Raw genomic sequence first — 24426 nt, 5'->3', positions numbered from 1 at the left:
TAGAATCATTAAGAGAGTGACAGAAACATTTCAAAACTGCTCAAAGGGGTTGAGGAAAGTTCTCTGAGAACTGATTCCATTCGATTTTATATTTGAAATATGAAGAACTTAACAAGTCACACAATAACCAAACAAATCTTGCCTGCTTTGTTGTTAAAACCAGAAAACCATGAACTCTTTTATTCTTAAATAATAGGATAAGACCCAGCAGCAGTGCCTTGTCAATAAAAAGATTCCTTCTAGATTTCAGGAGCTTACTATAAAGCTAGTTTTTATCTCAGTCTCATACTACCGACATTTTAGACTGGATAATTGTCTGTTGTGAAGCCTCTTCTATGCGTTGTAGGATGTTTAGCAGCATATCTCTGCTCCTGCCTGTTGTAGTAGTACCTCTACTGCCTGTATTACCACTCCACCTCTTGACAATCAAAAGTGTTCCCAGACCTTGCCAAATACCCCTGGGAGGCCAAACACAGTTCCCAGTTGAGAACCTCTGCCACAGAGATAAATAATTTTCACAGATATCTTTCAGAAATAAAGTAGAAGAAATGCAAAGGTATAGCATTCAAAACACAGCAACAAACAGAAGAAAGTAATTTTTTTCCTTGTATCATTCTCATTTTTTGAAACAACCTTACAGGGGCACTTTCAAATACTGTTGGAGAGAATATAAATCTTCCTGGACGACAATCTGGCCACCAATCCATGACAAGCATTTATGATCATGCCCTCTGATCCAATAATTCCACTTCTAGAAATACCACTGTAGCATCATTTATAACAGCATGAAAATTCAAAGAATCTGAATGTACAGTAACAGGGAAATGGTTAGATACAGGGAAAAAGGGGAAGGAAGTACTTTAACAGTGATTGCCTCTGTATTATGGAATTGTGAGCTTTTGTTTTGTTGTCTCTACAATGAACATACATCACTTTTAAGGTCACTGACACTTGGGGTTGAGTACTCATTGGAAAAGACCCTGATGCTGGGAAGGATTGGGGGCAGGAGGAGAAGGGGACGACAGAGGATGAGATGGTTGGATGGCATCACCGACTTGATGGACATGGGTTTGAGTAAACTCCGGGAGTCGGTGATAGACAGGGAGGCTTGGCATGCTGCAATTCATGGGGTCATAAAGAGTCGGACACGACTGAGCGACTGAACTGAACTGAACTGAATAACTGGTAAGGCAGCATGACAGAGTGGTTAAGAGCTCGGGCTCTAGAAGCATCATGCCTGTGTTTGAATCCCAGCTCTGTTACCTTGAGCAATTACCCCAATTTTACGTGATCCACTGCTGTAAAGAACAGACTCGAAAACAAACTCAATAAATGTTTGCAATTACAGACAAAATACTTAGGTTGTATCATAAGCTTTTTACTCTACTTTCCCTATGATAATAAAAATTCCTCAGTCAAATTCAAAAGTTACAAGAATCTCCAATGAAGCAATATACTCAAGAGCAGACTCCCTCATTATTTCCATGAAAAGAAACTACTTTTCACTGTCCTTTCGCCTCCTCCCGAAGGAAAGGAAGAGACTGAAAGAGGTACCGACTACCCCTCCCACCTGGGAACTCAGACGAAATGTAAGTGAAAAACATGATCAAGAGGAATACAAGTGGCAAGTAGCACGAAGATTATACTTCATCCTTTTTTTTTTTTTTTAGACTTATTTTTTTCTGGCTGTGCTGGGTCTTCGATGCTGCGCGTGGGCTTTCTCCAGTTACAGTGAGCGGTAGTTACTCTTAGTTGCGGTGCCCTGGCTTCTCATTGCAGGGGCCTCTCTTGTTGCACAGCACAGGCCCTAGGCACATGGGTTTCAGTAGTTGCAGCTTGCAGCTCTAGAGCCAGGGCTCAATACTTGTGGCCACGTGGCATGTGGGATCCTAACCAGGCCAGGCACCAATCTGGTGTCCCTTGCATTGCAAGGTGGATTCTTAACCACCAGGGAAGCCCAGGACTATAATTCTTACATGTACCACATCTGGATGTACCCAAAGATTTCTCATGTACATGATCTCATCACTGAGAAGTGAACTGGGCATTTAACATGCAGTGAAACAGAGTGGAGACAGTGTCTTGCCCAATGTCATCAAAGTGGCAAACTAAAGAGAATGTAGGATATCTATCTGATGCTGACTTTGAGAGCTATTAGTTTGGTTCTAATCCACTACCTAAGAACTCCTGCTTCAAAAGATTCTCCACAACATACATGAATCTCAAAATAATTATGCTCAAAGACTTCCCACACACAAAAAAGTTACTGTAATTATATAAAATTTATATAAAATTCTAGAAAATGAAAACTAATGTATTTTTTAAGAGATAAACAAGGCTCAGAAAAGAATATAGCTTGTACTAGCATATTCTAGTAATAATAATTGGTGGTGCCAGGCTATAAATCTAGTTCTGCTAGACTCTAAAACCTCAGTCTGTGCCACAAGACCTCAATGCCAAATGCATGCACCCTAACAAAATTAGAAAAAATAAGTACTTGGTTTCCAGTATTAGAATATTTCTGTCCTAATACTAAATGTTTTTTTTAAGTTTTTTTTCCATTTATTAATACTAAATGTTAGTGATGAAATATCTAAAACATAATTCACTTTTAAAACATATAAAGAAGCAAAAAGATTAGGCCTGTCAAACAAACAAAATTAATGTAACTAACAGCCAGCTCATAGGAAACAATATGAGCAAGGAAATAAAGTTAACAGAATCCATGTTCCAGATTATCAAACAAACATCCCAATATCCCACTACCCAATTATTACAAGTGATCAATCCATTTCAGAATACGAAAACTAGTCACAAAAACTTTTAAGTAAACCCTTGCATCCTGGGAAGCAATACTAGTCTCTTATGTCTTATATAAGAAAAAGCTCTCGGAAAATAATAGCTAAAAATTTAGTGGTTATTTTGAATTAAACATGGTATCATTCACTTATCATACACTATTTCATTTAAAACTCAATGATTTTATGATTATTTCAATATCATAAAACATTTGATAAAATACAACACCTGTTTATGATATAAACTCTCAGAAACTAGGAACAGAAATCTCCTTCATAAAATAAATGATACATACATCACATACACTCAAAGATTATCACATGATTTCATTCTGAAATTAAGAGGAGGATCTCCATTATTCAACACTGTACCTGAGGTCCTAGCCAGTGCAATAAGACATGAAAGAGAATCAAAAAGTGTACAGGTCAGAAAACCATAATTCACATTGTCTATATTAACAGACAACATGACTGTGTATATAGAAAACTCTAATCTACAAACTACTAGAAATAAGTGAATGTAATAAGATTGCTAGATTCAAAGGCAATATATAGCAATCAACTATTGCTATATATCAGGGAAAAATTTTTAAATTAAATTTAAAAACATCATTTACATTATTTGAGAACTCACAAACACTGTGACATAAATCTAATAAAAGATATACAAAAGCCTCTATATTAAAAACTAAAAAGCAGAGACTTCCCGGATGGCTTCAGTGGTTAAGAATCTGACTGGCAACGCAGGGGACACAGGTTTGATCCCTGGTCAGGGAACTAAGATCCCACATGCTGCGGAGCAACTAAGTCTGTCAGACAACTACTGAGCCCACACACTGGAGTCTGCATGCTACTACCAAAGAGCCCACAGGCTGCAACTAGGGAGTCCATGTGACACAATGAAAGATCCTGCATGAAGCCACGAAGATCTGCGTACTACAACAAAGACTTGACACAGTCAAATAAATCTTTTTTAAATAAAAACTAAAAAACACTGATGAGGGAAAGTAAAAGAAAAAATAAATAAAATGAAAGACATTTTGTGGTTATGAGACTCAATATTAAGATGTGAATTCTCTCCAATTCAATGCAATGCTAAATCTAATTTGACAAATAAATTAAAATCTCAGCAGGATAATTTTGTATGTGGAAACTGACAGTTCCCCAAATTTACATAAAAATGAAAATAGCCAAGATAATCTTGAAGAACAAAGTCAGAAAAATCATACTACAAGACAGAAAGATTTTCATAAAGCTATAGTAATAAGAACAGTACATTACTGACACAAGGATAAACAAAGGGACTAACAGAACAGAACATTCCAGAAATAAACCAACACACATACAGTCACATGATTTACAACAAAAACATCACTGCCACTCCATGGAAAAAGGTAGGTCTTTTCTGAATAATGGTGGTGGAAAACAACTGTACATCCTTACAGAAAAAGAGAATCTTAACCTCTTCCTCACACCAAGCACAGTCAATCTAAGATGGATCACAAACATAAATACGAAGGGCAAAACCATAAACCTTCCAGGAGAAAACACAAGAGAGTATCTCCAGGACCTCAGGGTAGTTCACTTCTTCAGTTCAGTTGCTCAGTCATGTCCGACTCTTTGTGACCCCATGAACTACAGCACGCCAGGCCTCCCTGTCCATCACCAACTCCCAGAGTCCACCCAAACCCATGTCCATTGAGTCGGTGATGCCATCCAACCATCTCATCCTCTGTTGTCCCCTTGTCCTCCTGCCCTCAATCTTTCCCAGCATCAGGGTCTTTTCAAATGAGTCAGCTCTTCGCATCAGGTGGCCAAAGTATTGGGAGTTTCAGCTTCAACATCTTTGTTGGAAGTTCAGCTTCCAATGAACACCCAGGACTGATCTCCTTTAGGATGGACTGGTTGGATCTCCTCGCAGTCCAAGGGACTCTCAAGAGTCTTCTCCAACACCATAGTTCAAAAGCATCAATTCTTCTGTGCTCAGCTTTCTTTACAGTACAACTCTCAAATCCATACATGACCACTGGAAAAACCATAGCCTTGACTATATGGACCTTTGTTGGCAAAGTAATGTCTCTGCTTTTTAATATGCTGTCTAGGTTGGTCTTAATGGGACACAAAAGCAGTATCTACATTAGAAAAATATTGGTAGATCAGACTTTATTAAGAATGTCTGTTCAACAAAAAGCATCATTAAGAAAGTGAATAAGCAATGCACAGACTAGGAGAAATTGTTACATATATACACACACACACACATACATATATACATATAACTAAGGATTCATACTGAAAATATGTGAAGAATTCCTATAAAGCAATGAGAAAAAAGACAACTTTTGAAAAATAGGTAAAGGTCTTGAACAGGCACTTCACCAGGAAAATATCCAAATGGGCAATAAATATATGAAAATATATTCAGTATTATTATTCATCAGAGAAATGAAAACATGAGATAGTACCAAACCACCACCAGAAAGGCAAAAATTAAAATGACTGAAATTATGAAGAGTACAGAGAAGGGAGCAGAACTATGTATACCTATGGCTGATTCACGCTGATACATGGCAGAAACTAACACAATATTGTGAAGCAATTATCCTCCAATTAGGGGGCCACCTGGGGTTGGTGAAGGTTCTTAAGATGGCTGGATGGAAACTTGCTCTAAAAGCCACTGACTAGATAGCTTTCGGGGAGATCATCCCCCAAAACCAGAAGACTGTGGCTAACTCCTTGAAGTCCTGGAATAAGACCCTCACTTCCAGGCTGGCTACTCTGCCTGAGAAGCCACCTGCCATTGACTGGGCTTACTACAAGGCAAATGTGGCCAAAGCCAGCTTGGTGATGACTTTTGAGACGTTTAATGCCCTAAAGGTTCCTCCACTGTGCTTAGTTCTCAGTCCAGCTCTTTGCAACCCCATGGATTGTAGCCTGCCTGACTCCTCTGTCCATGGGGATTCTCCAGGCAAGAATACTGGAGACGCCATGCCCTCCTCCAGGGGAGCTTCCCAACCCAGGGATCGAACTCAGGTCTCCAGAATTGCATGTGGACTCTTTACCCACTGAGCCACAAGGGAAGCCCAAGAATACTGAAGTGGGTAGCCGATCCCTTCTCCAGGAGATCTTCCTGATCCAGGAATTGAACCAGGGTCTCTTGCATTGCAGGCAGATTCTTTACCAGCTGAGATACCAAGGAAGCCCAAAGGTTCCTATACCAGAGGATAAATATACTGCCCAGGTGGAGGCTGAAGAAAAGAAGATGTGAAAAACTGTGCTGAGTTTTTGTCTCTCCCAAAGACCAGGATTCAGGAATATAAGAAAGAGTTGGAGAAGATGAAGAACATAATTCCATTTGATCAGATGACCACTGAGGACTTGAATGAAGTCTCTCCAGAAACCAAATTAGACAAGAAGAAGTACTCCTACTGGCCTCACAAGTCAATTGAGAATTTATAAACTTGAGTCTGGGAGAAAGCTCTGGCCCTTGAATTATACACTGTGTACATTAAAAATAATAACATAGGGAAGGCGTAGAAGAAGTCCCTCCAGCCGTAGTGTTGTGCTGTCCGGTAGAAAGATGGATTTGTAAACCCCAGAGTGAGGTTCTACCTACCCAAGGCCACTGGTGTGCGGAGACCCCAGGGGAAGCCACCGTCACCATGTCTGAATAGAAAGCAAAACCTTCAAGGACTTGTGGGATAAGAAGAAAGGAGAATATATTAAACTCAGAGTCATTGGACAGGATAGCAGTGAGATTCACTTCAAAGTGAAAATGACAACACATCTCAAGAAACTCAAAGAATCATACTGTCAAAGACAGAGAGTTCCCATGAATTCACTCAGGTTTCTCTTTGAAGGTCAGAGAATTGCTGATAATCACACTCCAAAAGAACTGGGAATGGAGGAAGAAGATGTAATTGAAGATTATCAGGAACAAACGGGGGGTCATTCAACGGTTTAGATATTCTTGTTTTTTTTCTTTCCCTTTAGTAGTTCTTTTGTAATGTGGTGTTCAAAACAGAATTGAAAACTGGCACCCTATCTCTTTAAAACATCTGGTAATTCATATTTTAGTGCCCATTATTCATTATTGTTTCTTTTCATCATGCTGATTTTTGGTGATCAAACCTTGGCCCCCTTCATATCACTCTCTCCTTTTAAAAAATTACAGGTGTACATAAAGATCCTCCCTTTTCCAGGACTGCATTTACAGGCTTGTGATAAATAAGACTGACTAATGCAAGTGTTCCTAATGAATTCCCAATTGGCCCTGAAGTTCTAGCATGTGATTGCTTCACTCCTGACTATGAATTTCAGTGGGAGATGGAAGTTTTTCAGAAAACAGAACTGTGGAAAATGACCTTTCCCTAACTTGAAGCTACTTTTAAAATCTGAGTGTCTGGGCCAAAAGAAGAGGAATATCCAGTTGGAGTCAAAATGACAGAGAATAATGACTAACTCCAAAGATGGCTTCACTGAAGAGAAAGCATTTTAAGATGAAAGAAAAATCTTGTCAGAAGATCCCAGAAAAGATCTAATTTTCATCAGCAGTTAAAGTTATTCATGCAGAAGTGTATACAACAGAACACTGTTCTTTTTGACTTTATTTGTACTTTTTGGCCTGGGATATGGGTTTTAAATGGACCGTGTCTGTACCAGTTTCATTTAAATAAACAAAATATTTGTAAAAACCATAAAAAAATAAAAATAACAACATAGTAAAAAAATTATCCTTCAAAGTTTAAAAAAATAAAAAGGGGATATTATAATCACATGCTATGATTTTTGTTTTATTATTTCTTCTTGCATATCTATTAAACTGTGATTCTGTTTATATTATGTAGTAAACGATCTAAAATATTGCTTTGTGTTAAAATACTATGTCTAATATTAATAATAGATCTTCTTTTGTTTATTAATTATGTGCCATAACTTATTTCCTTTTATTTTATCCTTTCTATGTGTTTGTGGTTGAGGTATTTCTTTAGTGAATTCCATACAGTTGTTTAATAAGGAAAAAATGTATTGCATATATCTCCTTTCATTAAAGGATCACAAAACACCTTAAAAAAAAAAATGGGTGCAGAGAAGAGTTAACATAGCAGGCCTCAGATTACTCTCCTCAGAAAGGCCTGTCTGCAAAGTTGGCAGGCTTGGTTGGATTCTGGGAACACGGATTTTGGCAGAATCCCACCATATTCAGAACTGATAAAAACAGTTCATTATGCCTGGTGGCTCCGTGGTAAAGAATCCTCCTGCAATGCAGAAGACACAGGAGACCTCAGTTTGATCCCTGGGTTGGGAAGATCCCCTGGAGAAAGAAATGGCAACTCATTCCAGTATTCTTGCCTGAGATATCACATGGAGAGAGGAGCCTGGTGGGCCACAATCCATGGGGTCACTAAACAGTCAGACATGATTTAGAGACTAAACAACAACAACATGCCTAAATTTTGTACACACAATACAGTTTATGCCAAACATCTACTTTCCTTTTGGGAATCTGGAATTTTGGCACATGCTAGGGAAGGTGCCATGTTACCAGCCCCAATAAAAACCCTGACCACTGAGCCCTGACAAGTTTCCCTAGTAGACAACATTTACGTGTGGTCACAACCAACTGCTGGAGTTAAGTGCATCTTGTTTGACTATACTGCAAGGAGACTCTTGGAAGCTTGTGCTTGATATCCTCTGAAATTTGTCCCATGTGCCATTTCCTTTTTTCTGATTTTTTTTTTTGCATCCCTTTCCTGTATTTAGTTACAGCTGTGAGCATGATTATAAGCTGAGTCCTATAAGTCCTCCCAGCATATCATCAAAACTGGGAGGGGTGCTGGGACCCCTGACAAACCAATTATAAGTGATTATGTGGCATAAACCACAATTATTTTGTATTGTTGGAGGGAATAGAAATTAATTCAACCACTTTGGGAGACTGTTTATCCAGATCTACTAAAGTTCAAACATATTACTACCACATGACCCAACAATTCTACTCTTAAGAATATAGCCAAAAGAAATATTCAACTTATAAGAGTGTTCATTTATTTATAATGACTCTAACTATAAACAACTCAAATTCCATCAACAGGTGAATGAAAATAGTGAAAGCTAGTCACTCAGTCATGTCCGACTCTTTGTGACCCCATGGACTCCTCTGTCCATGGAATTCTCCAGGCAACAATTCTGGAATGGGTTGCCATTTCCTTCTCCAGGGGTTCTTCCCAACCCAGGGATCAAACCCAGGTCACCCACATTGCAGGCAGACTCTTTATCGACTGAACCACCAGGGAAGCCAACAGGTGAATGGATAAGCAATATACTGTAAGAATTGAGTGGCATATTCATAGAATACTATAAAAGTAATAAAATATGCACAAATATTGATTCATGTAATGACGTGGATGAATCTCACAGATGGTAGTTAAAAATGCACAAGTGTACACAATTCCATTTATACACAAAGAGCAAGCAAAGTATGATTTCATTGATGATATTAAAAAACTGATAGAACTAACCAATGTTGATAAAAGTTAGAAAAACAGTTAACCTGGAGGGCAATACTAGGCTATGGTATTCAGTACATCTGGCTATTAAAATTTTAGGAAATTATATTAAATAAAAAATTCAGTTTCTCAGTTGCACTAGCCACATTTCAAGTATTCAATAGCTACATATAGATAATGGCTATAGTACTGGAGAGCACAAAATACTCATGTTCATCTTCAAAGAAAGTTCTATTGATCATTTCTATTCTAGGATGATGAGAATTTTCTGTATCTTGATATGAGTGGCACTTTAATGGGTCTCCAAATATGAAAAAATTCAAACTATGCACTTGAATTTTGTGCACTTTAGTTATAATTTATAACTCAATAGGTAAGTAAATAGACAAGTTTTTAAAATAACTAAGAGAAAATATATACAATGTATATAACAGATGATTTATATTTAAAATATAAAGGACTCATATAAATCAGTAAGAATAGACCATCAACCTAAAAGAAAAATGGAATGCAAGCTATCCTTACAGGAAAGGATAGCTGTAAACATATTAAAAAGACACTAAGTTTCACCAAAAATCAGGGAAATACAATCTAAAACATTGAGATACCACTTCTGCCCATCATATTGGCAAAAGCTTTTATGACTCATAATGTCAGATTTTTATAAAAAATTAAATAAAATATGAATACAAGTAACACAAGCTCAAGAAATGTACTATATAATTTTGCTACTAAAATCTTATAGTCCCAAGACAGTGGCTGGCATATACTAGGTACTCAACACATATTTATGAAAGGAAGGAAGGAAGTGTGAAAAGAAAGTTGGGGAGATGGCAGTATTCCCTTATTCCTGTACTCATCAATGATGGGGTATAAAATAGGTACAGCCCTTTTGAAGTGGAATTTTATATCTTATATATTTATCTAGAAATTCCATTTCTCCCTTGGAGAAACATTCATATGTGAAACAGATAATACTGAAAAACAAGAATTTATACTGCAGCATGATAATAGCAATAAGCTTTAAATAACATTATGCATTAAGAGAGGAAGAGTTAAAATAAACTATGGCTCTTCCATGTACAGCAGTTAAAGAGATGAAGTAGATCTATATGTAATGACACGAAGAGATCTTCAAGCTTTTAGGTTAAAAAGCTACATATCAATACACAGGTTTTTAAAAATCCACAAAACTATGTACCATATGCATATGTGTATATATATCAATCCATAGAAATACGTATAAAAAACCATAACCCAAACCAATAATAACGGTTATTTCTACAGATAAGAACTGGAATTAATGGGTAGTGACTTTCACTTTTTCTAGACTGAGATTTTCACAATAAAATATATTCACTTATTACCTATGCAAAAAACCCCCAAAAAAACGAAAAACCATTGCTCTTCCTTAGGTCTTGAGCTGCTGCTATTCCACTTCCTAATAGTATAAAATGTGTTCAAACTACATATTGAACAGATAAGAACTAATTACATAAATCAAGCATTTTTACTTTTGTTCTTCCCACCAATATTTTTGGATTTTGTTTTTTTAAACACCCGAAGAAATAACAGGTCACCGTATACATGATGAAGTACTATCTACTGAAAGTTCTAAACATTTCTCAGTAGCACAAATAGTAGACCTAAAAATCCCAATAGTTTATTTAGATTTCAAATCTATAGATTTTTAGGCACAGACTGTTTAAAAAAGTGCCTTTATCCAAAGCAATCATCTCCTACTAGGATAAAGTTATATAAACAACAATAACGACAACAAAAATACAAGTTAAAGAACCAGTCCCTGTCCCACCTGGGTCACTGGAATGTAGAGAGGTTCTCCATTATGTAGCAGTGTGAGTTTCCCATGCTGATGGAGTCGTCCTTCTGGCTTTAAACTTGCCATCTCCTTAGGTCCTCCTTTTTTGCCACTCTCTTGTCCATTTCCCTTAAGTTCTTCAGTATCACTTAGGCATTCAAAAAACTCTTCCTCGCTGTCACTCCAAGAATCCCATGATTTTCCCACCTCTCCTTTGTCCTTATCTGTCTCTCTCAGATTATCTGGCCCCAGCTGATCTCCAGATTTTCCAGCATCCCCTGAATATGTATTAGTCACATTATCTGAAGGACTTGTCTTTCTCCCCTCATCACGTGCCTTCTTTCTTTCAATACAACAATTCAACATCTTAAGAAAAGAGAAACGAAATTATTATTTTATTATTATAGTTATTATTATATATGAATTGTTAGTCAGACATGCATGGGTCCCAGCCATATCCTGGACAGAGTTATCCTTCCTTCCCCTACCTGGACACTGGTGATCAGAATATACCCAGAGATCCTTGCTTTTGTGGTTCCAGGATCCCTAAGTTTCCAGCCTTATTAGGAGCAAGCTAGACAAAAACTGCCAGCACAGGTTGGCACAGGTGCACCAAGACCCAAAAGGTGATCAAAGTAACCCAGGGCTCGTTACACTGGGTTTGTAACACGCCAGCACTACAGTTTTTGCCCGCCCTCTGTGGGCTCTGCGTGGTGCTCATGGGTGAGCACCTGTGCACAGGGTACAGGTTATATAAGCTAACGCGTCCATCAACTTGCCAAACAACACAAGACACAGGAAGAGAACTTCCACCACTCTGAAAAACCAACCCGACCCCCACTTTAGGGCAGTTTCTGGTTTCTAGACAGCCCATTCTCATCCTTTCATGGGAGCTTATTTTCTCTTTGCTTAATAAAACTCCTGCTGCTTAAAACTGCTTTATATCTCTCGAATGAATTTTTTCCTTTGCAAGGACAAGGACTGAGGAAATTGCTGTTCCACCAGTGACAGTTATAGTAAAAATTTATCCACTGCCTGAATATTTTATTTTCAGTCTCCACCCTTTCCCTGGACTTTGGTGTGAAAGACAGTGACTTACATAAGCTACAGCAGCACAATGAGAACAGCCTATAATCTATTATTACATTTAATGTCAGAATAACTTGACCTAACCACTGTCACAAATTATATACTGCCACTGGGAAATTTTTACCTGTAGCTTCTGATGCAGTAAACAGCATCTTAGATCTGGGGGTCCACTTGCTAATCTATCAAATAAAGTATTAGAAAAAAGCTTATCAGTAGAATAGCTTCAGATATGCATATTTTTATACCACCATATATTTAAGTCACATAGATAAGAAAGCAAAACTAGACTTCTACAGATTAGGCAACTTAGATGAAGCAAATAAAATTAAAAGATCAAAATGTGTTTTATTCTCCTAGTCCATAATTTACCAATAGCAAGTACAACAGACAAAATGCAACAGCAAAGTAGTGATAGCTCTCAAGCTAACAGAAACTAAAAATTTAAAGCCTTGAAATCCACCCTAGGAAGTAGCTAGCATGCAGTCTTTCAAACACTACAAAAGAAGTTATACTATTTATTCAGTTCTCAATCATTATGGTAGATTCTCAGTATAAAAACCACTGATCTCCACCTCTCTTTTGCTGAAGGGAGCCTGGCTTTCCTCTAATCTAACTGAGGTGGTACCCAGTAATTAGCCAAGAGAGAATCCAGCTAAGTAGAGGCTGACAAATGACTTAGGAGTAAACATTTTTAGATCAGTTACCATTTTGTATTACCAATATCATGATTCTCCTCCCTTAGTTTGAGTAGGATGGGCAAATGAACAGTAACCTACACAGTTTCAACATATATGCTAAACTCTTTAAGTGAAATGTCAACATGAGCTATATTAAAAAAATTATAGGTAATATTTAATACCCAAACTTCTGAACTCTAAAGATGTTTTCCCTCCAACTAAACTACTGTTAACATTTGGTTATATTTCTTTCCAATTATTTTTCTATACATATTTCTATATATATTCTATTTTCTAATATTCTCTATCAGCATAGTTGAAAGCACTGTATATGTAACACTACAGTCTACTTTACTACAAATATTGTGATCATCTTCTATGTTAATAGGGATTCTTGGAAAAAAGCTTTCCATTATAGAAATACATGATGATTTATTTAAACACTCTTTATTGGAAAGGACCCTGATGCTGGGAAAGATCTAAGGCAGGAGGAGAAAGGGACAACAGAGGATGAGACAGTCAGATGGCATCACCGTGGACAGGGAAGTCTGGCATGCTGCAGTTCATGGGGTCACAAAAAGTTGGAGACAACTGAGCGACTGAACTAACTTAATGTCTGATACTTAGAGTAACTTTTTCTTCCTATTATAAATTTGCTGCAGTGAACACCAATGAACAGAAGTCATATCCTAAGTTTCTTATCATTTTCTTGGGGCAGATTTCCTACAAGAGGAGAATTAATGAGTCAGAAGTCAAATTTTGTGAACAAATAAAAATCCTATCTCTACAATCGGGAATTGAAATTATTACCCCGGAATCAGAAAGTTGTTTTCCCATCTGAAACGCATTTCAAGAACAAATTCCTGCCAGAGATGTGCCACTCCTTTCAGTCCTCCATGGTAGAAATTGATCATACAAAGACACAAAGCCAACTTGTATGTTAAACTATCAGATGGTGCAGATTTGAACTGATTGTAGAGATTCTAAATATAACAAAATAGAAACAAACAAAACTTGTTAACAATACATTTACATGTATAATCAGAAACTGTGTAGGCAGAGATTTTAATACCTGAAATTAATCTATCCTAACAGCCAGGCTTTTATCAAATGTCTAAAACATTATTGCCTATATTGTTCTTAGGCAGCTCCATGTTTTCAAGATCTCTACAAGGATCAAAAAGTGACACTATATTTTAGTGAGGCTAAAGGTACAGCTTTCAGTTTCTTTTGTGAAATCTTTAAGATGTACTCTAAATTTCATGTGTTATAAAGATCTTATAATTACAAATGAATACACACCTGCCGAAATCAAAAACATAAAATCAGAGGTGTATAAAAGAAAAATGTAAAGCCCTGCTTTTCCTTCTCACTTCATGAAATCACTTCCTAACAGTATTGTTAACAATTTGATATATCTCTACATCAGTCATTTAAACTTATTTCTCAATTTATCAAAGACTTCAAAAAGGAAAACATAAACATTTTACTTCATTTTACACGTTACTTCATTAAAGAATTTTCTACTCTCTGTCTAGTTTTGAAATACAAAGAAGAATCCATTGCAAAACATAAATTTGATGACTTATGAAAAGTTTAAATTGAAGGATATCCTATTAACCATACACAGTATATTTTTTTCATTATTTCCAGAAAACTTCTTTTACCCAAAATATGTATCTATGTTAACATTTTATAGTAGGTCACTGAATGGAGGCCATGATCTTCACTCAAGTTTTCCTAAGGTGATTTTTATAATAAAAAGATCCTTATTTCACAACAGAGAAAGTTTTACAGTGAATGCTAGAAAATTATCATGCTTTCCTCATCCAAGTCTTTGTTAAACTGAGGAAGAGCTTAAATGACAGGTATAGAGATAGAAACTGTTTTCAGTAGTCATTGTTGTGAAGTAAATTTCATGACTGTTGCTAGAAATATAGCAAAATCCCTAAAAATTCAATGCATTTTAAACATTTAACATTAATTAACTTACATATTCTTCACTCTCTAGTGGAGGATTACTGTTGTCTGTTGAAGAAGTCCCATCTAATGGTTTCTCAGAAGCAGCATCAGGGAATAAGAACTTATGGGAAAGAAAGAAAATAATCACATTTTCAATGAAATTTCTTACTTTGCAGACTCTTGTAACTCTTATAAACACCATTTGACATCTTAACAGTTTTGTTTTTAAAACAATGAGAATGCTCTTACTGTACTGGCCAGTTGGTTCTACACTATCTCAAATATTTTCTATTTTACTCCAAAAAACAGAGTCACTAGTCAATTTTAAAATCAGATTTTTCTTAAATGTAACCACCAGGTTCTGTGCACTGTTTAATTCACAGAATGCAAAACCAGAATCTGTGCGCTATCATTTCAGGCTCATCCAAGGTCATTAAATTTTTTAAAAAGTGCTATTATTAAACAGATAAAATTATATAAGAAAAATTTTAAACACCCAAACATTTGTGAGGCTCCATAGAGAAATACAACCCACAGGTCGTCATATATGAAATGCTACAAGTATGACATTAAAGACCCATAATCTTATCTTACGAGATACTTATAGAAAGTGGGAAGCAGACTAAGCCTGTAATGACCGATGTATCTCCTACATGATTTCTGTTAACACATGTAAGGATTTATGTGAGGGTGAGGGTGCATATGTGAGGGTGTGCAAAGTAGTTAAAAAAAAAAATTGCAGTGCATACAACTGAGCTACATAATTGGAATAAAATCTCTTAAGGATCTATCCTTAAGAAGGGGCCTTCTCTACAGAAACTTATTTTCAATCCTTTAATCACTAATCTCCCCAAGTGTTTTGTGGTACCGCTGACTTGTAATTCCTTTGCATACTACAGAACATGTTGAAGAGATTTTTCTTCTTAAGGAGAGGAACAACCAAGTGTCAACCTCCACTACTAAGCACATTTATACACCATATCCTATTTTCATATCACTACGTGAGCTATGTATCAGTGTCCACATCTCTTACAAATAAACAAAGTAAAAATCTGGCTGAAAGTCTTTCTCAGATAAACAGCAGGGCTAAAATTAACGTCAAGTTTTCAAGTTCTATATTCTTTCCATTGCACTACTCTTACAGGTTTTTCCCAAGAATGTCTTAATGCACAGATTGTCAGAAGTAAGACTGTAACTACAATTATAGTAAGAATAGCTACCATTTAGCAAAGGTCTATTAAATACCAGTGTAACAGAAGGTCCTTTAATCCATCCAACACCTCACAGGCTTTTAATAAATTCACTTCAGAGGAAGAAACTTAAGTTAAATGGCTTGTTCAAAGTCAAACAATAAACCAGGATTAACCCTGGTGTATACGGTTCCTGGGCTGGACCTGTTCCACGAGCCTATGCCTAGGAGACATCCTAGCCCCCTCTAGTACTCGCTATAAAGTTTTCCAGAGTACCGTTTTGATCATGTCAACCTTCTGCTTTAAATGGCATTAAACTGTAAGATGAAGTCCCATGCTTCGGCAAGCACTTCACCACCTACTCTCCAGTCTCAAGCCTGACCCCTCTGGGAAGTATCCTGCCATCTACCAGATTGTCCAACATGCTCTCTCAGGCCTCTGCAATTCGCCCACTTCTAAACCTTCCTTCATTTATGACTAGCTCAATTGTCCCCTCTTTATGAAGCCTTCCCTGATTCCCACTGCTCAGACAGACAGATGCACCCTCTGCTGTGTTCTCACAGGCCCTGTGCCAGAATTATTACATGTAACATGGTATTGTAATTACTGTTCATTTTTCTTATTCCCACTACACCAGTGGCAACTCTGAATGTGGAGACTGTGTTTTACTCATTTTATATCCCCATCCAGTACCTGCCACACAGGTGGAACTGGATAATAAATGAGTGCGCATACAGACACATAAAAACATTGCATTTAGTTACCAAGAGAATAGTATTGAGGACATCATTATTCAGTGGTGATTCTTCTACACCTCTGTGCTTCCGTATTTTCTTCTTTGCAGTGTGCACCATGTTAGAGACTGATAATTTATGAATTGGAACTGGTGCAGGCTCTGTCAACTTTGACAAAGCATGAGTTATATCAGCAATTTCTATAAAAAGAATAGAAATGAATACATATTACATCACCAACCTAGCAGGTTAAAGTGATGAATAAACTGATGACTATACAGAATACTTTAGTCACTCTATTCATCAGTGACTTTTCATTAATACACATATTCAGCTTTATACGGATGCATGATTAACAAAGGTGTAACAATATTCTGCCCAGGAACTTCAAAAATAAACCTCTAAAACTCTATTTTTAAAAATATCTTACATTTTCTTGTTAATCACACAATGTTTTAAGCTCAGGGTATAGCCAAGAAAAAATGGTAGCTGTTTAGTTCATCAAAACTTGATTCCCTAATATAAGCTGAATGAGAAAAATAGATGAAAAGTCGCTGGAAAATGTGAAAGAGTTAGACATTTGAAAATAACTTTAAAAAAGAGAAAAAGTTTGTCACCTCTCCCTTCTTCCTCAAATGTGGATCGTCCAAGAATCTCATCAGTTGACTCCTTTCGACGGCAAATTTTAAAAAATTCAGTGACAAAATCACCTACACAGAAAAAATGTTACTCGTTTTTGAAATGTAACTGAAAGACGTCAGTCCTATAAATAAAGATACATGTCTTTTCACAAAAGCTATTAACTAACATATTGCTTCCCTGGTGGCTCAGATGGTAGACTATGTGGTGCAGGAGACCTGGGTTCAACCCCTGGGTCGGGAAGATTTCCTGGAGAGGAAATGGCAACCCACTCCAGTATTCTTGCCTGGAAAATCCCATGGATAGAGGAGCCTGGCAGGCTATAGTCCACAGAGTCACAAAGAGTCAGACATGACTTAGTGATTTCACTTTCACTTTCAACATATGGCAGAAAAAAAACATTCAAGGGAACTCTACTCAGTGCTCTGCACTGACCTAAGTAGGAAAGAAATTTTAAAAAGAAGAGATATATGTATACATGTAACTGATTCACTATGCTGTACAACAGAAACACATTATAAAGCAACTATATTCTAATAAAAATTAAAAAAAAAAACTGAACTGTTGCATGATCTACCTGCCCTTCTAGTCAAGAGGTTGACATCTGAGCAAGGTGATGAGATTACTCTTGACTCAGTATAAAAAAAAATGAGAGACATTTGCCACTCTTGTTGCAATTCTGGTCATAAAAATGCATTAAGTTTGACCAAAAAAAACAAAAGGCAAGAAGAAAGAACCATTCAGTTTCTCCACTCAATGCAAAAAATTAATCCCGTTTCAAAGGTAGCCTTGCTTTTACTTTCCCTCTGTGTCCCAGGATAGTAAAAGTTTTTTGTTATAATTCCCTCTAGAATGAAAGGAAAAGTAATTGGACGTAGTAATATTAAGCACTTACTATTGGCCTGATTAAGATAAATAGTATCTTTTCTCATGAAGTTGGTGGATCTAGGATTTAAAACAAGGTCTATCCAACTCTAAAACATTTCATATCACCCGTCTACCTACCTCCTAATTTTCGTATTGTTTTAGTCACCAAGTTGTGTCTGACTCTTTGCAATCTCCTGGGAAGCCTGCCAGGCTCCTCTGCCCATGGAGTTTCCCAGGCAAGAATACTGGTGGGTAGGCATTTATTCTCCCGCGCATCGTCCCAACCCAGGGATCAAACACACGTCTTCAGCGTCTCCTGCACTGACTGGCAGATTCTTTACCACTGAGCCATCAGGAGAGCCTCACTACTTCCCTATACCTCAAGACAAAGATACCAGTGGCAGGAATTTTACCTTATATATGTAAACGCTAATTAGCATTTAATGAATAACATGATGAAACAGAGCTCAGTAAAAAAATGCTTTAGGGAAATACCCCAATACTCTCATCAATAAATATTTAGTAATAACTCCATCAGTTGAATGGTAATGTATCAGGTTGTATGAAATAAATGTGGCATGGATGAACACAGAAATGGAGAAAATAATTTTCACATCCACTAAATTTAAGAGAGAAAAAGACTGGAAAGAGGAGGAAGTTCAGAAGACTTCATGAAAGAGACATTATCTACAAAAGCAGAAGAGAAAGATAATTCTAGACATGGGATATAATAATTATGACCTGAAGAGTGAATGATAGTTTTTAAAGTATTTCTATTATGTTATAACATTTCTAAAATGTTATAGAAATGTTCTATATGTCCTAAATGTTATAGAACATTTCTATAATATTTCTATAATGTTATATCAGGGTTTCCCTGATAGTTCAGTTGGTAAAGAATCTGCCTGCAATGCCGGAGACCCCGGTTCAATTCCTGTGTCAGGAAGATCTGCTGGAGAAGCGATAGGCTATCCATTCCAGGATTCTTGGGCTTCCCTTGTGGCTCAGCTGGTAAAGAACCTGCCTGCAATGAAGGAGACCTGGCTTCGATCCTTGGGTTGAGAAGACTCCCTAGAGAAGGGAAAGGCTACCCACTCCAGTATTCTGGCCTGGTGAATTCCAAGGACTGTATAGTCCATGGGGTTGCAAACAGTCGGACATGACTGAGTGACTTTCACTTTCACATACTGTTATCTCACTTCAAATATCCCTATGACATGTACAAGATTATTTATACCTCTTTTCCTCTATCAGAAAATATATCTGCAGATACAGTACAGAGTCCTACAGAAAGGATCTAATAAGACCATCAAATTCAGTGTTCATCCTATCATATACTGCAAGTGTAGAGGGATGACAAAAGACAAAAAGGGTTCCACTAGCCAGAATGGAAGAAGCAGAGTATGCCACAGAAGGAAAAAAAGAAGTGACATAAAGCATTAGGAAAATAAAACTCAGATCCTGGGAAAACATAAAAGAATTTTGAGGTGTAGACTGGTTAAAACTAAATGACAAGAGAAAGTCTGCTAGTATTATTTAGGAATAACCACAAAGAGTCACTGCTGTTGACAAAGATTAATTTTTAATGATGTCAACCGAGGAGGTCACAATGTAAAAAAATTTTAAAAAGTTTTCAGATAGGTGAAATAAAGTATAAAGAATACATCCAGTGTTCCTGATCTGGAGAATAGACAAATATGCAGTACTTCAGGAAAGAAACATAAATATCTTACCTAGTAAACACTGAGGATTATCAGCTTTTCGAACTCTAACAGACCAATGGGGAGCCTGCATAGGATCCAAATCACTAAAATGCAAAACGATAATGGCTGATTCATGTCAATGTATGGCAAAAACCACTACAATATTGTAAAGTAATTAGCCTCCAACTAATAAAAATAAATGGAAAAATAAAATAAAATAAAATAAAAAATAAAAGACACTAGTTCCTTGGGGGGAAAAAAACACACAAGATCCTATTTACAGCAATCTTCAAGGCACATAAATTTACCAAAATGCAGTCTAATGAAAACATTATATAGAAGGACAAGCAATCCATTTGCCTCCCTTAGACTTACTGCTCTTCACATGCAGAAGGCCATTTAGATGAGTTTTTAAAAATAAAACCTTAAGACAAAATTCTTAGACAAAAAAGTACAAACAAAAAAATCAAAATCAGAACAAACTAATCAAAAAGCATAAAAATGATTCTGATCAGGCAACATACAATGATAACCTAAGGACAATATTTTAGGAATAAATAAAACAAAATGAGAAATGAGAAACAAGCAAAAATGTAAAATAATCCTAATCTGTTTTTTATTACACTATTTATTAACAAAAAAGAAAATTATAAAAATTTGCACAAGATCAAGTGCCCCATTTCCTCAAACAGATTATGCTGTACTCGCTTAATGGGATATTATATAGTACTTTACAAATTGACAACACAGATCTACATCTATTCAATGAATATCTGTATTATATGAATAAAGCAAATTAATATATAAATTTATACTTTAAAAACAAATACCCTTAAATGCTAACTGGTTGTTTTTTAAGTAATAGAACTGTAGATAATCTTTCTTCTTTACACCCATACAAATTATCTGATTTTAAAAGCCTGTGTTACTTTTACATCAGAAAATAGAACACATTTATTTTAACTATTAAAAAAAAAGTGTCCTATTTCTCACTGTTCTGCATCAAGCATGAGAAGATACCAAAATTACATTCCTCTTTCCCCACATTCTTCTGGGATAGTAGTGCTCACTGCAATTTTCAATTTTTTCCTGTGCAATTTTTCCATTGCACAGGAGTATATGATATGGATGTTTTGTTATTTATGGCATTTAATGTTCAAATGTTCTTCCCATATATTTTAATGACCATCATCTCTTAAAAATCGTTTATCAAATGTTCTTACCAGCTACAAAAAGTCCAACAGAATTATGCACTCACTCCCAAACTAACTACAGACCTCTTCACTAAGCCCAAGTAAGATTCAGACAGCTCATTACCCTGGAACTAAGGATCCTGTCTCCAAAGTCCACAGCTTAAAACACATTTCTAATATACATCAGTCAGTCTAAACACTGATCTTTAAAAACAAAAGCAAACAACCATATCAGAAATTGATTCAAAGAAAAATTGCTAACCCACTGGGCAGTTAGTTTTAGCCTTTTGAAATCTGTGACTCTCAATGTACTATTTTTAACATACTTACGAATAAACATCATTATCCACAATGATACCTTCAGTCAGGTGAGGCCATGTAGTTGCTAAATGGAGTTCACTGAAACAAAACATACAATATATCTGTAAGCTTTAATAATGTATATATACTCTGATTCAACAATTCTACTTCTAGAATTGTATCCTCAGTAAATAACCAGAAATATGCCAAAAAAAGTATGTTAAAAATGGTCACAATTTGTAATATAATAAAACTGTAAGCACCTGATTTAGCAAATGGTGGCATATTTATATTAAGTTAAGGTCTGTCTAGTCAAGGCTATGGTTTTTCCTGTGGTCATGTATGGATGTGAGAGTTGGACTGTAAAGAAAGCTGAGCGCTGAAAAATTGATGCTTTTGAACTATGGTGTTGGAGAAGACTCTTGAGAGTCCCTTGGACTTCAAGGAGATCGAACCAGCACATCCTAAAGGAGATCAGTCCTAGGTGTTCATTGGAAGGACTGATGCTGAAGCTGAAACTCCAATACTTTGGTCACCTCATGCGAAGAGTTGACTCATTGGAAAAGACCGTGATGCTGGGAGGGATTGGGGGCAGGAGGAGAAGGGGACGACAGAGGATGAGATGGCTGGATGGCATCACAGACTCGATGGACATGAGTTTGAGTAAACTCCGGGAGTTGGTGATGGACAGGGAGGCCTGGTGCACTGTGATTCATGGGGTCGCAAAAAGTCGAACACGACTGAGTGACTGAACTGAACTGAATGTCTACAAAAAAAACCATGCTATACATAATAACCAATAAGCAACCAAAAAGTAAACCAAATGTTTGTCAGTTGATGAGTTAAGTAAAATGTAGCACTATTCCATAGGACAGCATATTATATGGTCACAAAAAGCAATGATGTACTGATCCACACTACAATGTAAATGAACCTCTAAAAGACGTTAAGTGAAAACAGGCAGATACAAAAGGTCCCATATGGTATAATCCAACCTATTTGAAATGTCCGAAAAAGGCAAATCCATATAGGCAAAAAGTACATTAATATCAGTCCAGAGCTAGAGGCCCTAGGGAGACTGGGATGGTGGGGGCGGGGGGATGGTTGACAGTTAAGGTGTGGGGTTTCTTTTTGGGGTAATGAAAATGTTTTGGAATTAGATACTAATGATGGTTGCACAACTTTGAACCCTAAAAACACTAAATTGTATACTTTAAAACTGTGACTTTTATGGTACTTAAGTTATATCTCAATTTTGAAAATATCATTTTTATAGTTCAGAGATTGGCATACTTTTTCTACAAAGGACCCTCTGGTAAGTATTTTGTGCTTTCTATGGGCCATGTATTAATAGTTTGCTATATTCTTGTTTTTTTCTTTTAAAACCCTCAAAAATGTAAAACCACTTTTAGTCCCTTGTTATTGTTTAGTCACTAAGTCATGTCTCTTTGTGACCCCATGGACTGTAGCCCGCCAGGCTCCTCTGTCCATGGGATTTCCCAGGCAAGAAAACTGGAGTAGGTTGCCATTCCCTTCTCCAAGAGATCTTCCCAAACCAGGGATCTGAGGTAATAGTAAGAACAGAAATAAAGTACATAATAAATGGCATGTGCTTGAATCATCCTGAAACCATCCGCCACCCTGGTCTTCCATGAAACCCATTTCTGGTGCCAGAAGGTTGGGGACAGCTGCTCTCTAAGGCTCTCAGGGTCCATCATCTGGAGGCATTGGTGCAGCTCGACCTTGAAATTGACTGTCACCAGTCTTCCTGATGAAGAAGATCTGGGAGGGAAAGTCTCACTGTCTCACGAGGTTTGGGAGCATCATTTCCGCTAGAATTTTCTTGGGTTGAGACTTCACCCCCTGAGCCTTTGGTGTGCTTGGAGTGGCCTTCACTGGTGGAGACCCACGAAGGGTAGAGTAGCTAAGAGGCATCAAGATCTGAGCAGATCTGCTGGAAGCCTGGTGCAGGCTCTGCTGAAGGCCTAGCGGATCCCTAATCTCCATTATATCAGAAGGGGTGCGTCTTGGGAAGGGCATGGGGTGAACAAGACCTAGCCCCGTGAAGACCATCCATGGTGCATACAGATTCTGGGCACATTCATGGGCTAACTGTAAGGACATCTTTCGGGCTGCAGTTTCACCATCCAGAGTTCAGCCCGTTAAATTATGGTAATTTAGCTCATTACATATATATAAACAGGTCACAGGCCAGATTTGGTCCACAGGTCATAGTTTGCTGACCTCTTTTCATAGACGAAAATTAAATTTCAGAAAGTTTTCATGTAAAATTATAAAATAACAAGCCACAAAAAATGTATGATGACATATATTTATAAAATAAATAAAAATACTGTGCAGAAAAGAGTTACCATAGCAGGCCTAACACTGAGAAAGGATTACTTGCAAGGCTAGTCCCTGGTTTGACATCTGGGAACTTGAATTTCAGGAGGATTCCTACCATTCCCTGTACCTAAATTACCTGTGCCAACAACATAGTTGATGGAAACATCTGGTTTCCTTCTGGTACATGCTAGCCAGAGGGTGTCTACATGATCAGTCTCTGATTAAAACTTCTAAGTGCTGAGCCTCTAGTGAGCTTCCCTGGTAGAAAGCCTTTCACACAAGCTGTCACAATTCATTGCTAGGGGAATTAAATGTGTCCTGTGAGACTACATGGGAAGATGAAGTTTGCCCTTCATTTGCTCTGGACCTCACCCCATATGCCTTTTCCCTTTGCCGACTTTGGCACCATATTGCTTTGCTCAGTAAATAAGCATGAGCACAGCTATTGAGTCCTACAAGTTCTCCTAGCAAATCAACTTGGGGGTGGTGTTGGGGGGATCTGCTCCATACATACACATAGACATGTACATACACACCTAATTCATACACATGAAAAATGGCCAGAAGCACATATAGCAAGCTGTTGTCAGTGATCACCTA

General features: G+C 37.0%; 2 protein-coding genes and 1 pseudogene across 3 annotated transcripts in view; 2 read left to right on the top strand and 1 right to left on the bottom strand.

Moving 5' to 3' along the window:
* The window catches only part of RAB3GAP1 (RAB3 GTPase activating protein catalytic subunit 1), a 95928-nt gene that overhangs the window by 16347 nt on the left and 55155 nt on the right, over positions 1-24426 (bottom strand). For both annotated transcript variants that reach the window (XM_065931445.1, XM_065931446.1), the window contains exons 10-17: positions 21511-21579; positions 20018-20091; positions 17396-17488; positions 16809-16978; positions 14886-14975; positions 13703-13875; positions 12340-12394; positions 11121-11492 (exon numbers count right to left, since the gene is read on the bottom strand). In XM_065931445.1, coding sequence (XP_065787517.1) covers positions 11121-11492; positions 12340-12394; positions 13703-13875; positions 14886-14975; positions 16809-16978; positions 17396-17488; positions 20018-20091; positions 21511-21579 — 1096 coding nt within the window. The remainder of the gene's footprint in view (positions 1-11120; positions 11493-12339; positions 12395-13702; positions 13876-14885; positions 14976-16808; positions 16979-17395; positions 17489-20017; positions 20092-21510; positions 21580-24426) is intronic.
* LOC136163408 (ATP synthase subunit d, mitochondrial-like) lies at positions 5445-6257 on the top strand (annotated as a pseudogene).
* Positions 6379-6778, top strand: LOC136162933 (small ubiquitin-related modifier 1-like). The gene is made up of 2 exons (XM_065927368.1): positions 6379-6386; positions 6477-6778. Exons 1-2 carry the CDS (start codon positions 6379-6381, stop codon positions 6760-6762), a joined length of 294 nt encoding a protein of 97 aa, XP_065783440.1. The 3' UTR covers positions 6763-6778.

This window comes from Muntiacus reevesi, chromosome 3 (assembly GCF_963930625.1).
Source record: "Muntiacus reevesi chromosome 3, mMunRee1.1, whole genome shotgun sequence".
Lineage (NCBI taxonomy): Eukaryota > Metazoa > Chordata > Mammalia > Artiodactyla > Cervidae > Muntiacus > Muntiacus reevesi.
Note: the sequence above shows the minus strand (reverse complement) of the source record. Positions and strands in the feature narration are given on the sequence as shown.